The sequence below is a fragment of the Apium graveolens genome, chromosome 6, assembly GCF_009905375.1.
Source record: "Apium graveolens cultivar Ventura chromosome 6, ASM990537v1, whole genome shotgun sequence".
In the NCBI taxonomy this organism is placed as follows: Eukaryota; Viridiplantae; Streptophyta; class Magnoliopsida; order Apiales; family Apiaceae; genus Apium; species Apium graveolens.
In genome coordinates, this window is record NC_133652.1 from 18,131,879 (window position 1) to 18,149,185 (window position 17,307).

A 17,307-nucleotide genomic window follows, 5' to 3' on the forward strand; every position below is an offset into this window, starting at 1 on the left:
GAATATGATGACTCTGAATCAGACTTTATGATGAGAGTCTTTCCTTTGCCCTTCTTTGAGACAACAACTTTAGAAGATTCCTCCTCAACTTTAAGAGCAATTGTACTTGACTTTCTTCCATGCCTATTGCTCATCTGATCCATCTCAAGTTCATAAATTTTGAGCATACCATAAATTTCATCAAGAGTAGTTTCAGTAAGGTCATAGTTGTCTCTTATGGTAGTAGACTTCAAATCCCAATTTTCAGAAAGAGCTAAAAGGAATTTTAGATTTGAATCTTCAATATCATATTCCTTGTCCACCAGTGACAAATCATTCAAGAGTTTGACAAACCTGTCATATAAATCAGTTAATGACTCATCAGTTTTTGGGTCAAAGTGCTCATACTCTTGAGTGAGTATAGTCCTCCTGTTCTTTTTGATTGCATCAGTTCCCTGGCATCTTGTCTCCAAAGCATCTCATATCTCCTTTGCAGTCTTGCATCCAATTACCCTATTTGACATGACATTATCAATTGTACTATGCAGCAAATGCCTTACCCTTGCATCCTTAGCAATATATGAGATGTCTTCAGCTGTGTACTCACTTTTCTCCTTTGGAATCATCTTTGTTGGTTGATCAGCAACTGCAACAGAGAGCTTGGTAGGCTTATATGGTCCTTCATTAATTATGTCAAGGTATTCTGGATCTGTAGCTTCCAGAAATATAACCATCTTCACTTTCCATATGGGATACTCGGAAGGTCTCGGTATGGGAACCCTAATAGTCTCATATCGACTGTGGGTTTGAGTGTTTTGGGTTTCTTGAGTTTTGATGGGCTTAGTTGGGGTTTGTGTTTCTTCAGACATGATTGTTTAGATCTTCACTGTATGTGTGTTAACAGAAAAACTCTGATATCACTTGTTAGGTCACAAAACACTGTAGAAGGGGGTTGAATACAGTATTTATATAATCAAATCGATTTTAACACAAGTATGTAACAAAGATCAAGTATATTCAATAAACTCTGTTACAATATGAACTGTTGTTCTCTCTCAGTGATGAACAAATATCACTAAGAGCTGATAGGTTACAATGAATAATGTTTCTCGATAATGATAACACATATAGTGTAAACCCTAAGTCTGTGTTTATATAGTACACAGTTACGAGATATCTTATAATTGATATGGAATATAATTCTGTCTCCTAAAATATATCAATCAGATATCTTATACAAGTCTTCTAGTCTTCTAACTCTTCATGCATATCTTCTTTTCATTTAGTTCAGATCTTCTCCTGTAAATCAGCCATATTCCTTATCTGAAAGTCTTCCCGCACTTAAGTACTGATATGTATCTTCTGACACCTTAAGTTCTGATATTAAGTTCTGACTTCAGTAAGTTCTGATTTCCGTAAGTCCTGATATGTCCCGTTGTTAAGTTCTGAAAAACTAAACACAGATCAGATTAGACAAGATATCTCAAATATATATAACATATAAAATGTATTCAGAAATTATAAAATTGTTATTCACTTAAAAATGTAATGAGTTAAAATTATAATTCACATTTGCGTTTTAATCAAACACGGACCATATATTATATTCAGGCGGAATCATTTTATTAAAAGTTATATGAGGTATAAACTGAGCGGATATGTAAGTACTCGTACCCGGAATCATATTTTATTTATGTATAACTTTTTTGTCAAATTTGGATTATATATAAAATAGATTTGGGTTATGTATCATATGTTTTAATCAAATATAAGCCGAGATATCGAATAATCGATTAAATTTACAGGGGGCGTAATTGTAAATTGGCAGGGAGGGAGATCGGTAGTCCCTAGTGTGGTGCATTTGTCTTTGGTTAGTATAAAGTCGCAGAAGTGGGTGGAGTTTACGAGGAAAAAAGATCGGAGGAGAATACAACGAGTTTCTTATTTCATCACCCCTTCAGCTGTCTCTTCCACCCTTTTATAAGCCACCCACCCCCTCCATCTCTCCAGAGATTCATTTCCGGTCTCTCTCTCTCTCTATATATATAATTCAATTCTTGTATTTACATATAAGAAGCAATGGCGGCTACGAGTTTTGCGAAGCTCAACGCAACGTCCTCACAGTGGATCGCTCAACAACCTTTTAATCAACGTACTGGATCTGCTTCTTTTTCTCCTGCTCGAAGAGTCTCTGTTGTTCGTGCCGGATCTTACTCCGATGAACTCGTCAAGACCGCTGTATACCTCCCCCCCTCTCTCTCTCTCTCTCTCTCCCTCCCTCCCTCTCTCCCCCTCTCTCTTGCGTATGCAAGCGAACATAATTGTTCGTGGTTTAAATAATTGAATGTTTAATATTTCATTTAATACCGATTGATTGGAAATTTAAGCTATTCATGTTGTTTGATCTTTCATATCTTCATATTTGTATTAGTTCATAATTATTTTTTTTACTCAATTTGTTCTAATAATTCAATCCCTGTGTCATTTTCTAGGTTTCTTTTAACACAACTTACTAATGTTACATGGCCTCCAAAGCAACAAACTTTGGTGTTTTTTTACTCTATTTTAAGTTACTTTTGTAAAAGCTACTATGGCTACAATAGGTTTTTAGTCTTATTCTTCACTCTAGACGACTACATGTTCAAATTCACTTCTAGTTATTTGTTTAGTATCGGTGCCTTTTTCGGGTACCTTTCCCAAGTCCTAAATGTTATGTATATAGGATGCCGTCACTGCTTATATGCATAAAAACATTTGCCATATCTCTTTACAATTTGCCTTTAATTGAGAATTAAGCTGGTGAAATTCCAGTGAAACCTTTTTACATAAGTGAAGACTATGTACTTGTTCTGTTTTAATGCTAAAAAGAAAACTTCTGAATACTGAGACTATACTGATATGAATTAGCATTGGGAATCTTGTTTTGTATTATATATCTTGACATTTACATTTACTTTAAATTTATTGAGAATAAAGATCAAGTTTTCAAATTATATTTGAAGGAGGGGCGGTGGTTTCTTCAGATGCTTTACCTTTTGCTTTAACTAAGACCATGCAGGATTAAGCATCAACATTGACGTTATCAGTTTGATCTAATTTATCCTGTTCTACTTTTGTGATAGAAAACCATTGCATCCCCTGGACGTGGTATCCTCGCTATAGACGAGTCAAATGCAACATGTGGGAAGAGATTGGCCTCTATTGGATTAGACAATACAGAAGTTAACAGACAGGCTTATAGGCAACTTTTGCTGACAACTCCCGGTCTAGGTGAATATATTTCTGGGGCCATTATGTTTGAAGAAACACTCTACCAGTCAACAACAGATGGAAAGAAGATGGTGGACTGCTTGATTGAACAGAATATTGTACCTGGCATCAAAGTCGATAAGGTGTGTTTATCAATTATCTTTATTATACTTCTTTCCCTCGGGAGCTGACATTAATGAATTTTAGTACATCATATATCTTTGTTCAAATTTATTTATTCAGACAGTTAATTTATCTTTTTATCTTCTACTTGTATTCAGGGTTTGGTTCCTCTACCTGGTTCTAACAATGAATCGTGGTGCCAAGGTTTGGATGGATTGGCTTCTAGATCAGCTGAATACTACAATCAAGGTGCCCGCTTTGCAAAGTGGTAAGTCATCTCCAGTCAACATATATTACAAAACTTTAGATTTTAAAAATACGCCAGTTTGGTATTTATGCAAGAACTATGTAACGGCATGTAAGTTATAATAAATTACTTAAATTTTATTTCTTAATAAACTAGGCGCACAGTTGTCAGCATTCCTTGTGGCCCGTCTGCATTGGCCGTCAAAGAAGCTGCATGGGGACTTGCACGTTATGCTTCTATATCTCAGGTACCTCTTCATTTTGGACTTCGCTAGTAGTTTGATTTCTATTATTTGGTTGAAAATAGAAAATGGAAGGTGAGATTGGATGATGTACAATTACTTGGCAAAGTTTATCTCATTGAGCTTTGCGCTGGGAAGAATCTTATATTCAAAGTAATCCGGGGTCACGTTATTGAAGACTATAAGCTAAACTGCTATATCTCAAGTATCTCTTCAAGTTTTATTGATCGTGCAGGATAATGGTCTGGTGCCCATAGTGGAGCCTGAGATTCTTCTTGATGGAGATCACTCAATTGATAGGACACTGGAAGTTGCTGAGAAAGTATGGTCAGAAGTCTTCTTTTACTTGGCACAAAACAATGTAATGTTTGAGGGTATCCTACTCAAACCAAGCATGGTAACTCCAGGGGCTGAGCACAAGGAGAAGGCTTCTCCAGAGACTATTGCAAAATATACCCTAACTATGCTTAAGAGAAGAGTACCTCCAGCTGTTCCAGGAATCATGGTATGTGGTTTCATTCATTTCTAATTCCTGACATTGCTTTTGTTTTTTGTTCCTTGAAGTCTACCTAAATGTATGGCTATAAGAAACTTATTAAAGAATGATATTCTAAGTGTTGATATTTGATACTGACCTGCAATCATTTGAATTTAATAATTGAAGAAACCAATTTTACTGGAGTCACTAGTTGGCCAAATCCATGAGTTTGATTCAAAATCAACTTTTTTTTATGTCTTATTAGCAGGATCACGGTTTAGATCTGAGAACTCGAATCTCAGTTCTTAAATACTTGGGATTACTCGAGCAACTTCTATTCTTTTAAACTTAATGTCTCACCTCTCCTCTTGATATTATTTGTTTCTTTTATATGATAAGTATTCAAGTGTCTGTAGTTAGTTCCTTCATACTAGATATGCTAACCGAATGCCTGGTTCCAATTTATATAGTTTTTGTCTGGAGGACAATCTGAAATGGAAGCTACACTCAACCTAAATGCAATGAATCAGACACCCAACCCCTGGCATGTGTCTTTCTCTTATGCACGTGCTCTGCAGAACACAGTCCTGAAGACATGGCAAGGACTTCCTGAAAATGTTGATGCTGCCAAACAATCTCTTTTGGTGCGAGCAAAGGCCAACTCCTTGGCACAACTTGGCAAGTACACGGCCGAGGGTGAGAGTGACGATGCTAAGAAAGGGATGTTTGTGAAGGGCTACACCTACTGAGTCCAAATATAGTAGCATAAATGCTAATCCTGTGCCAACTTGTTTTTGGTAGCTATGAGTGCCGAGATAGACTTGCTATATAAGCTTGATTTTGTCGACATATTTCTCTGTTTTAATAAGGAACTGTTATAAAGAAAATTTTCATTTTGTAACCCACTGAAATACGGGGATTCGGGCCAGAGTAAAAATGCGTACTATTACAACCTTCTGTTTTTCTCTATAGTATCTTAATATGTTGAGATCATTGTATTTTATTTCCTGGTCTTTATTTCGTAGGCGAATAAAGATATTTTTCATTTTGTATTAAATTCTTATTAGCTCAACATGTGAATTGCATGATTTGAGAATGGAGATGGATGAAGTCTGTTAAAAAATTTCGTTCTTTCTTGCAATTGATTTTCTTTGTTTTGATACGACTTGGAATTCTTTTCTTTTTTTTTTTGATAAATGACTTGGAATCTTTTCATCCCTCTTTTTAGTCATATGTGCTATTTTTTCTTTAATGTTTTATTGTACATATGAATTTAGTTTGTTTATCAATAGCCATGTTGAGTTCTAGCAATACATTCAATTTGTTGTTATGTTTATATAATTAATTATTTTGACTATATTAACATATGATGCCACCAGATTAGAGTTCCGATGTTTGGTACTCGGTTATATCTCTGAGGATGAATAGGTGTTTGAGAAAATTGGTCGGATCAAGAAGTGAGAGTGCTCCGGAGCTTGAAACCCACATACTGCAACATATGTGTATCAGGACTCCCATGACATCCTTGTTTGACTTGGGTAATGATTTAAAACATAACAATTGTTTTCAGGTTGCTTTTGTCTGTCTTGATGGTCTTGGCGAAATATCAGAGCAGAATATTCTCTTAAGAAGTCGAAGCCTCTTTTGGATTCACTGGGAATTCACTGAACCATGCGGAGTTGAGGTCTTGTCAAAACTTGGTGTTTCAGCATACCTATTCTCGCAAAGTTGGAGATGTCGTTAAGTCCAACAACTGTGTTCAAAAGAGAAGATGGTTCCCTAGGTTTAACTTTCTTACTTTGTTTTTGTGGGAAAGAGAGAGATGTTTTTTTAAGAGGTCGTATTGAAATGATTTCGAGGACCTAGTTTTGCAATACCAACAATTCATGAATACAACTCTACTTTGGGGATAGGTACACTATCTCATCCTCTCACTGGGACACAATCACAACACACATCTAGTTTAGTCTACTAATCTTGTCAAATATTGGTCATACATATACTTGATTTTACATAATTATCGCAGAATTATGCTGGCTGTCTATTGCACTCTCCCTCATAGAGCTCCTCGTGTGCATCAAATTTGGACATGTTATGCTATCTATTTGCTTGTTTCATATGTTTTATGCCATTTACTTCTCGAATTATAAACTTATATTTCTTGATTTGGCCTTATACCAGGGTTATCTCGCAATCATATGTGTAGCTGTTGGTAGTTTTTTGGATAGCTGTTGGTCTTACCCTTGCAATGTTCTTGATCTTATGGTCATGTGAATTGCATCAGAGTTTGAGGAGAAAGCAGCATTACATTTAGAGTGATTCATTCTTTTGATCATTATGTCTTGCAGGTAAACATGCTATACGTTCAGTTTCGTGCAGAAGCTGAATATTTTGCTAATTTTCATATATCGTCATTTTTTGCTTGTTGCTTTATATAGAATAATGTATGAATACAGAGTCTTTGTATGAACAAATGTCTCTAGGGGTCCTAAACAATCTTTGGAACCTCAGATTATTACACACTACCATTAATATCCATCATCTCATTTTACGCTGGGGGACCAACCACTAGATGAAAGTTGGCGCAGGTATGATTATTTGAGTAATAAATGGCTTTTATTGATTTAATTATCTTCTTCATTGTTATATGTTTTTGTGAATACTTGAGAAACGAAACCTGAAATCCATCCGGGTAATTTTGAATGAGCAGGCTGAATTCCTCAAGTTTAAGATTCTTTAAGTTGGAAATGGGTTTTTGAAAAGCTTTTTCTTCCATATTGTCCTTCCTCTAACGATCTCTTCACTTTTAAGTTGTCCTTTTGTTTGGAGAAGATGTGTATACCTTAATTCACTTCCTTCTAAGGATTTCAAGAGTCCGTTTCCCTTTAAAAGTTCTGAAGGTAGTGAGTATCCATTTATCAGACTGCCATTACTAGTTTGATGAACCCCATTAAAAAGTCCAACCTCATCAGGATCAGCCAGGGATTGAACTATATCTGAATTGCCACATTCTCTTCTGTACTCCAGAATAATACTTGTCAACTGGTTCTCCTCCATAAACTGCTCCGGGATTGTCTGAAGAACAATAACATTATAATCTTCAGGTTTTGAAGTTAAATTGTAATTGAGATTATATATTCATAAAATTTCATTACCTCAAGCATCCACCCTACATACTTGACGTTGTTTACATGGTGATTCATGTCTAAGTCTCCCCTCTTGGCCTATTGTCAGAAAATAATTAATTAGCTCACAGGTTTTTATTGTAATTGTGTACATCAAGTTGAGAACTGGCCTAGTCTGTATGTGTACTAGGTAAGTATATATATGTGTGTGAATGCTACTCATATCGGTTTACCTTCAAGTCTGAGGTAATGTATTTGGCATTACCATCTAATTTTTCAATCTTTTCTGGTGCATCTTCTTCAAATGCTCGCTTCTCAATAAACCATGGACCTATTTCAGCCCTGACTTCGTCTGGCATTTTCGAGAGGCGCCTGGTTTTCTGGTTCATCATTACCCATGTACTGTTTCATCTCTATATCATTAGTCTTGTTGCAGTATGAACATAACCCTCTTGTTACAGTGCCTTGAATAGGAACTTAAATCTCATGACATACCTTGTAGCCCGTGCATACACGATCCCAGTGTTGTGAGATCTGAGCTGCCAATCACGTCGCATCCCATTTTTACCTGACGCCCCAACCCAGGTGTCGAGTTCCAAGACTTCTCCCCTACAGAAATCCATTAAAGTATTTAGAACTTCAACTGCTGGTGATAGTGGTTGTTAAACTTAAATGATAGGGACTATAATAGTTAATTACCATATTGGATAATGGTCTATTTGCAGATGCATTCTTGAGACAACCCATATGAGATCGTTTCTTGTCATTCCATGTGTAGCACCAAAACCATCTCCTAGAAGTCCTGACATCCATACATGATTAAGTGCTGTTTCCTGCATGATCACTTGCACATTTTAATTCAGTATCTGCACTTACAGAACTGTTACACATTTACACAGACAAACAAGTTTTACCTGGAGTAGATTAAGTATGCTTCCTATTGTTGCAGTTTTGTCTGGGCCGACTTCATAGGAACGAATGACAACTTTCTGTCTATATCCAACATCCTCTTCGATCATTACTGCCTGGCGGTAAGGATCACGAAGTTGCTTTGTTGTTGGGATATTCTGGCGAATCTGTTCCCCAGTAATGTGACCATTTTCACTGCTAGCCACAGATGAATGCGGTACGGGTATGCTAGCAGAACCATTTATTTTGACATGATCCATAACCATTTTTTTCGACCCCTGTACTTTTCTTGGTTTAGAACACCAGATACTGTAGCTAAAGAGATAGGACTGAGAAGCTGCCATCTTTTGTTTCTCCTTGAGGAAAGCTAAAGTTTGGAAAGGAGCTTAGAGAATTCATTGTTTAAATAGGTAGAATACAACGTTATTACTTAGGAAATCTTGGTTACATGACAAAAGAAAGAGAGTTTAAAAAAAACATTGTACTCCAACTGGACAATATCAATGTCCAAATTTTGCCTTTTGTAAAATCAGATGGGGGCTGCTGTAGTTCTAATCGATGCACGGGGGTGAGAAAAACGAAACAAGCATAATGTCGATAGCATCTTGAATCTTCTCTCGGTGGCTTAAGATTCAAATATACTGCCTTGCTCTAAGAAGTGTGTTGGCTTGTACTTTTGGTAATGGCTGAAACTGAGGTCTCCGGTTGTTATGGTAAAACATTTATAAACCCTGGTATATTTTGTCTAGAATCCGTAGTAATTTGTGTGTGTTTCTGGATTTGTGCTTTTTTTAAGCATTTGTAGATGTTTTAATAATAAGGGGGGTTTTGGTGGAAGTCGCCTAGAGCAGAGTGTAGCGGACTTTCATACTCAAAACAGTGCTCAGTATCTCAACTGCATGTTCAAATCTTCTACATTTATATTTATATCTATAATTGGGATCATGATTATAAAAATTGATCAATTTTTTAAAAATCGTCGCTAAATTACTTAAAAATCGGTCCAAATTTTTTTTTTGAATTCGACCGATTTTTGCCAGATTGTCTAAAAATTGGTCAAAAATTTTTTGCCCGGATCGAGCAATTTTCGATTAATCACCGATAAATTGTAAATTGGTATCGTAACTGAATAGTTTCGATCTCCGAAATATAAAATAATGCTCGGGACAAATATGTAGATTTCAGGCGAGTGGAGGAAGCCTTCTCTGGTATTAGCAACACAACATACATCGGAGGGTGATGGTATTTTCAACCGTTTTTACCTGGAAAAATAAAAATAAATAAATAAAAGTTGAAACTTTCTGCGGAGAGAAATTACAATAAAAAATTTGGAATACAGATGTCAAGTTAATCATCCCTAATATACATTCTAAAGTAGGGTGTTGTTACTTAGGATTATCCCAGTACTATCACATTAGGCTAATATGTGTGACTAGACCTGTCAAAATTGGTCCGGATCCGAAGAACCGAGCCGAAATTCATTAAACCGAGATCCGATCCGAGATCCAAATCATATAATCCGATAATTATCCGAAAACCGATTTAAACCGATCCGAAAATTTAACCGAAAATGATCCGAAATACAAGATCCGATTATAATTTAGAACCGATTAAAACCGAATAATATATTACTCGAACCGAATATGACCCGAAATATGTAAAATTTATACTTTAAACAATTTTATGTTTATGATAACATACTTATTTAATCATATTCTTTTGTAAAAGTACATTATATTATATTAAAAATACTAAATTAAATAAAAAAGAAATTTATTAAATCTCAAAAATTGAAAAAATAAATAAGTTAGGATCCGAAAATATCCGAACCGAATTTAATCCGAACAGAATTTTGTCCGATTTTAATCTGAATTTTATCTGATTTTAATCCTAATTAGACCCGAACCGAATCAAATCCGATCCGATCCGAATGGTCTTCAAATATATCATAATCTGAAAGTAGATCCGATCCGAAATTGATCCAATCCGAAACCGAACCGGTTATCCGAATTGTCAAGTGCGTGTGACCCATACTGTGTTGCCTAAATTCGTATTCAAATGTCATCGTTTACGTAAGGGGCTCACTGAAATTTTGCTGCTTTGTATACATTAAATTTAAACAATTACTAAATTTGCTTAGCAAAAAAAGTAAATAAATTAGTACTCGTATTTATCGGTGTTCTAAAAACAAATCCCACCTGAGAAGTACTTAGATATAAAAAACAAGTAAAAATGGATCAAAATGTTACCATTTCAGGAAAAAAAAATACTCAAAATATCACTTTTAGAAATTATGTCCCAGAATGTTAGTTCACGACGAGCTATCGTGTGGCGTTTTGAAAATAGAGCAAAATGCTATATCATGTATCGTTTTACATTTTTTTTCTTTTTTATATTATACATAACCCAATGTAGCGTTATTGTAGTTCATACTTTACTTTTTATTATTTTAACTTGTTATAATGTGTGATTTTGGACCATAAACACTACTTAATGTTATGTTTTAAATATTTATTTTTAAATTAAAATTTTTAAATTTATTGATGTACCCCAATTTAATAATTTTTAATATTTTAGGGTTTAATAATTCCCTTTTAAATTTTAGAAATATTGGAAAATTGAATCAAAAAACACATTTAATTTCAAAAAAATTAACATTTTAGGATTCACTAATTTCTTTTGTGTTTTAGAATTATTAACAAAATAATAAAATGTGCGCCGATTTAGGGTTTAGGGTCATTTTAGGCTCTAAACCCTAGAGCCTAAACCATAATTTAATTTAGGATTTGTGGTCAAACCTGGAAACCAAAAAAATGTAAACTCTAAATTAAACAATTTTAAAATTTGAGGATATGACCTAATTTAACAAAACATTTTGGGGTTTTTCAATCCTCATTTGGATTTTAGAAAATTTTAAAATTAAATAAATAATTTAAAAATGAATTCTAAATTAAACATTTTATTTTTTTTAGAGTATAATTTTTTTTATTTGGATTTAAGAACATTTTTTATAAATAAATAATATGTCCAAAACGCTACATTATATAAATTTGGTTATGAAACTCTACTTGATATCACGTTTTGCACATTTAAAAAAAGTAAAAGGTGTGTAACGCTACACGATATAGTGTTTTGGACTTTTTGCACGCTACCCAATGTAATCCCAAACGAGTACTCAAAAAATGTACCGATACTAAATTAGAGATGCACAAAAGGCCCATCGGGCCAGGTTTTGACCGAGTCTTAAAAAGCCGGGGCTTTAACTGGGTCAGACTTTTCGGGTTTTAATTTTAACCGGATCGGACCGGGCTTTCCGAAAATGTCAGATACCGTTTGGGCCCTCGAGGCGGGTCTAAACGGGCTTTTTCGGGTCGGATCGGATCGGGCTGAGCTTTTTTTCTAATTTAAATCGGATCGTGTTTTATTAGAGATTATGAAGACTACATATGTTAGCAACTAGATCATCGTAAGGATGTATTAGTTTGCATGAAATATTTTATAAAACATTATTTCGTTAAAAATATTTAAATTCGGCAAAAAATAAACATGTTTATAAAATAATATATTTTATCAATTATTATCCAAATATACATGGTGTACTTACTATATCTTCTCTCATTATTCCTGCAACAAATTATATAAATAATATTATTAATTACGAATATGTAAATATATATATGTGTTTAAAGTATTATTTATATTTATAATAAATATAAATTCATAAATATATAAGAAAATATATTAGAATAATCAGATTTTAACCTGATTTTCGGGTTTTAAATCAGGTCAGTCCAAAGACCGGGCCGGGCTGAAACCCAGGTTTTTAACCGGGCCGGGCCGGGCTTTGTCCTAAAAATATAGGGTCCGTTGAGACTTTAAGCGCGGGCCGGAACCGGACCGAATTTTAACCGGAAAGGACTTGACCGGGTATTGACCGGATCAGGTCGGACCAAATTTTCGGACTGGGTTTTTTGTGCATTTCTAAACTCAGAACTTATTCCCGAATTTTACTGGTTACTTGTCAATTGTCATTAATTCATTCGGGTGCATCCGGTCTATCCCTCTGTCCATTGTAAACTTGGCCCAATAACCCAACCAAATCGTCTAATAAAGCAATCCAGCCCAGACACCAAACTCAACTGAGCCCAGGCCAACTCTTGCCTCAATTTGTCATGATCACTTTGTTTCTTTTTTTCTAAATTCATCAACAGCCAAGTAGTTGAATGAGGACCAGACATTCTTATTCTTTGTAGCATATATAAATACATACATGTTTTGAAGCAAGAAAAGTTAGTATTAGATGGGTATGGGAACAATGGGTGCTCTTGGCCTTAATTTACAACCCCTCAATCATTATTTAAAAAACCCACCCTTTTGTTTTAATAAATTAAATAAATATAACCCACCTTCTTCTTGCCTTAATTTCAGCTCAAAGTTTACTAAATTGGGGTTTTCAAGTAAAAAAGATTTTAGTTTCAAGAAAGTTGTTTGCTTTGCTGTTGAAGATGCTACTGAGACTACATCACAGCTTCAAGGTGTCATTTTTATTTTAAAGTTTCTTCATTTCTTGATATTGTTATGATGAGCTGCATTTGATTGTGTTTTTGTGCTGTTTTGATATAGATTGTTGTCTACTCTTTTGATCAATAACTGTTAATTTTATTTTATGTTTGGTGATTGTTAATGGGTTAATATTTGTGTTTTTTAAGAGATTTTATCTTGTAATGTTTAGAATATTGTTGGAGGATTTGATTGAAAGATTATTGTATGAATCAGATTAAGTTGGTGGATGAGGTTTATTGGAGTTCGGAAAGGCATGGGGGGGGGGAGTTGTTATATGAGAAAATATTTTAGGTTGGTGGTAGGATATTGAATTTAGAGTTGCAGGTGTACAAGTTATGTCTAATGCTTTGTTTTGGTGGAAAATATGGAAAAGGAGGCAGGGATGAGATACAAATTATGAAATTGAAGATGGAAAAGAATTATGTGAGACCAAAGAAAATGATGATAAAATTTTGAGTTTATTAGTGGGAGGAAGGAAAAAGTATCCTTTTCTAGTCTGGGAGCTGCGAGGTCATGTAAATAGAACAGTGTCGTCATCAGTCATCTGGGGTGGATTATCTAAAGTGTATTTAAGTTTGTACTACTTCAGTACGTTGTAGTTTATTTTAGGTTTCAAACATACCTATTTTTGTAATAGAAATTGTTATGCGAGTTATTGATGAAAATGATTTATTAATTAGTACTCCATAGATATACTCTTTCATATCCTTTTCTTCTTCCTTCCTTATCATGGCCCTACATCTTTGTCATCTATTGAATTCTTCTGGTTATACCAAAAGATTATTGGATATCATGACAGAACATGTTGCAGATGAGATATTACCTCTGTGTGTTGTTACATGGTATTTGCATATATGCAAATGTGAACCTTAATATCGGTACAAGTTAAATTTTGTTTGGAAATCACTAACTCTCGTCCTTCCGTTTCATGTCTAAAAAACCCAATACTCTATGAGCCTCAGGTTGAAAAAAAAATTTAAATACACTTGTTTATTAACAATAAAAACTATCTCTTCTTGTTCAAAAAAGTACTCTGACGTGCATGTCCACATAGCGTACTGATTAAAAAATATGTATGGAAGATGGTGTCCAAGTGTAACCCTGAAAAATGAATATCACTTCCATGTTTTCAAAGATTAACAATAAAATTAAGAGATGCCTTGGTTTTTGGTAAACAAGTCAAATGTGACTTTACTTTGGTATACTTGGTAACGATAAAGGACCACACAAATTTTCTTCACAAAATTTACAGTAAATGACATATAAATTTATTACCTTCGAGCCAACTGCACCTGCATTTCTCATGTTTATAACTTGGCCACAAAACTTGTGAGGAATCATCAACGTTTTTCCTTGACTTTGGAAAAGACCCCCCTATTTCAGGAGGCGGGATTGTCAGGCTGGATGAAAACCTTTTTGTGTGTGTGTGTGTGTGTATTTCTGTCTTTGTAATCCTTTCCTCCAGCTTGTGTTTGCAGCTTATTATCTTTTCTACTCAGTTTTTAACATCGCGTATTTATTTCTGGTTTAGAGGTGGCTAATGATACAAACGGTACGGTACAGAATGGTGATCCAGAGAATGGAAGTGCCCTTTATAATTTTCTTTATCCTAGTAAAGAGCTCCTTCCAGAAGATAAAGAAATGACTATATATGATCATTTAGAGGAGCTGCGGGAGAGAATTTTTGTGTCAGTTTTGGCTGTTGGAGCTGCTATATTGGGCTGCTTTGCCTATTCAAAAGATCTTATTATGATTCTAGAAGCTCCTGTCAGGTCAGAGGGTGTTAGGTTTCTTCAACTAGCTCCTGGAGAGTTTTTCTTTACAACTTTAAAGGTTCGAACTGTTTTATAAACTGTGATAACTTGAAATTAATTATGTATCCCTTTAGCTAGTTGCCTTCCTGCATCCTCACTTGTGATTTATTTTTCTTTGTCCTTCATATACCATTTAGTCAGGGATGCTTGTTCTGCTTTTTTTTTACATAGTGATACATGCTTCTTTGAAAAAGCTGAGATGTTGACTTTTCAAACATACAAGGTGATGGTTGATGTCTCCTATGTTACTCGGACTCTTCATTTTATCTTCGAGTACCCGTGTTGGACACTCGACACTCAGACATGTACACTCGGACTAGGACACTTATTTTAAGCCAAAAACATTTAAATTTTGTAAAATATTGTCGAGTCCGATACTTGGACACGTGTCCATGTCAAACACTTTGAGCCGAGTCCGAGTAACATAAGATGTCTCCAATATAAACGTATTAATGTTGACCTGTATTCTGGTTCCCCTCCAAAAAAGAGAAAAGTTTGTTTGCTTTCAAGTATAGGAGCGAGGAGGTTAGGTGTAGACACCTTTGCGGCTTTGCCACTGCTGGAACACTCCTTGATTATCTAAATACTGCATTTGAAAATAATGGATAATTAACAATGATTTTTAATTACGGAATATTTCTGAAGGTCCTAGTATATGACGATATATCCACACTGTTTACATTTCTCTTGGGTCTTAAAAAGAAGATTTGAGAAAGTCTTAGGGTAAACCAGGCCATGCTGGAGCTATTGATCTTAATGTTAGTAAAGGTCACCTTTGTATTTTCCGGTACCCAATTTCTCATCCAAAAAAGTTCATTGTAATCGTTTAGATTAATTGTAATGTGTCATAACATGTTAAAGTATCTTTGCAACTAGTGGCAGTAATTAAATAACATGAAAACCTTTAACATTTATTTTTGGCGGCCTTGTGCTGATTGTTAATCTCTTTAAGTCTAAAAACCTGATCAACATTCAATCGAATATACAGTTTTTAAGAAAAAGATACAGGTGAATTCTGATTTAAGAATCTGCTATGTACAAGACCAACATGTTCTGAGTTCTTTATTACCAAGACCCTGGTTAAACGCCTGTAGTTTCTACCATAGTAACATCTGAGTACAATACTTTAACAAATGAAGTGATACAAATTCATAAATGATGTACTGCAGGTATCGGGATATTGTGGTCTTCTAATAGGGAGCCCGGTGATTCTCTATGAGATCATAGCTTTTATCTTGCCAGGTTTAACAAGGTCTGAAAGAAGATTCCTGGGGCCAATTGTTTTAGGATCATCGGTGCTTTTTTACGCAGGCGTCGTCTTCTCATACTTGGTTCTTACACCAGCAGCTTTGAACTTCTTTATTAATTATGCAGAAGGGGTTGTGGAATCATTGTGGTCTATTGACCAGTATTTCGAATTTGTTCTTGTTCTCATGTTCAGCACAGGTCTATCGTTCCAGGTAAATATCATTCTTTTACAGTACTATTTTTTTCGTTAAGGGGCCTATGGGTTGGTCCCTATTCTTATAAGAACTTAAAACCAGATCCCATATTAATTCTAGCACTTCTGACTCTCTTCTCTGAATTTTTTCGTAAGAAGGTTATTTTCTGCTTTTTCCAAAATTAATTATATATCCATTTACAAGGGGCAGTAAGCCCAACACAGTATCGTAATCAACTATATGAATAATTTAGTACTTCCCATCATTCTTCCACATGGACTGGATGGTGTTATTAAGAAGCTGATAATTAAAATATTCAGACTTTTGTGGTTCATTTGACTTGGGAATAGAGGGAAAAAAATGAGAATTTGTGTTGTGGCACTATATCCATAGGAAATTCAAATGCTACAACTTCTGTGTCACAAATTAAAAAGTCAGACTAACCTAATATAGTCTAATTTGCTTTTAACTATCTATGCATTTTCTTTCCAGGTTCCAGTAATACAACTCCTTCTGGGACAAGTTGGCTTAGTTTCTGGAGATCAAATGCTATCAATTTGGAGATACGTTGTTGTTGGCGCGGTAATTGCAGCTGCTATAGTCACGCCTTCGACAGATCCTCTTACACAAATGCTTCTTGCTGGACCACTGGTGGGTCTTTACTTTGGAGGTGCATGGACAGTGAAGCTTATAGGAAGGTGATAATTATGTAGATTATACTCCCTCGTGAATTAGAGAGGCTCTGTTTTGGGATCCAGTTGTGTAAATTGATTTATTGCCTATCATTGTAAATTATTATTTCTTAACCAGTATACCGCTGTTCAATTAAATCAATACATTCTATTCCCCGGTAGATTAGTTTGCCTGGACTAAAATATATTGCGTCAAACTGACAGAATCAAATTAACAGAACTTTAAACCTTAGATGTCATTAGTAAAACAATCTAGTCAGGCTGTTTCCTCCTTCAATAGGACCAATAACACCAAACAAATTCATGCATTGAAAAGTTACGAGCAGGATCAAAACAGACATCACATTCACATATCTGGAAGAACAAAATTAAATTTATAGATGTCATTGCTGGCAAAACCAATCATTTCAAGCTGTTTACTTGTTCCCTTCAAAAGGACCTTAGT

General features: G+C 34.9%; 3 protein-coding genes across 3 annotated transcripts; 2 read left to right on the forward strand and 1 right to left on the reverse strand.

The window, feature by feature from the left end:
* Positions 1-1,856: 1,856 nt before the first annotated feature.
* LOC141664496 (fructose-bisphosphate aldolase 1, chloroplastic) lies at positions 1,857-5,320 on the forward strand. The gene is made up of 6 exons (XM_074470447.1): positions 1,857-2,217; positions 3,102-3,371; positions 3,510-3,619; positions 3,755-3,845; positions 4,075-4,344; positions 4,788-5,320. Exons 1-6 carry the CDS (start codon positions 2,059-2,061, stop codon positions 5,064-5,066), a joined length of 1,179 nt encoding a protein of 392 aa, XP_074326548.1. The 5' UTR covers positions 1,857-2,058; the 3' UTR covers positions 5,067-5,320.
* A 1,733-nt stretch (positions 5,321-7,053) lies between these two features.
* LOC141664698 (palmitoyl-acyl carrier protein thioesterase, chloroplastic-like) lies at positions 7,054-8,420 on the reverse strand. The gene is made up of 6 exons (XM_074470653.1): positions 8,142-8,420; positions 7,938-8,051; positions 7,676-7,844; positions 7,473-7,541; positions 7,242-7,392; positions 7,054-7,175 (listed from the first exon to the last, which is right to left on the reverse strand). The coding sequence occupies exons 1-6, from the start codon at positions 8,279-8,281 to the stop codon at positions 7,054-7,056; spliced, it is 765 nt and encodes a 254-aa protein (XP_074326754.1). The 5' UTR covers positions 8,282-8,420.
* A 4,155-nt stretch (positions 8,421-12,575) lies between these two features.
* LOC141667510 (sec-independent protein translocase protein TATC, chloroplastic-like) lies at positions 12,576-17,023 on the forward strand. The gene is made up of 4 exons (XM_074474036.1): positions 12,576-12,886; positions 14,446-14,747; positions 15,898-16,188; positions 16,663-17,023. The coding sequence occupies exons 1-4, from the start codon at positions 12,652-12,654 to the stop codon at positions 16,870-16,872; spliced, it is 1,038 nt and encodes a 345-aa protein (XP_074330137.1). The 5' UTR covers positions 12,576-12,651; the 3' UTR covers positions 16,873-17,023.
* Positions 17,024-17,307: the final 284 nt, after the last annotated feature.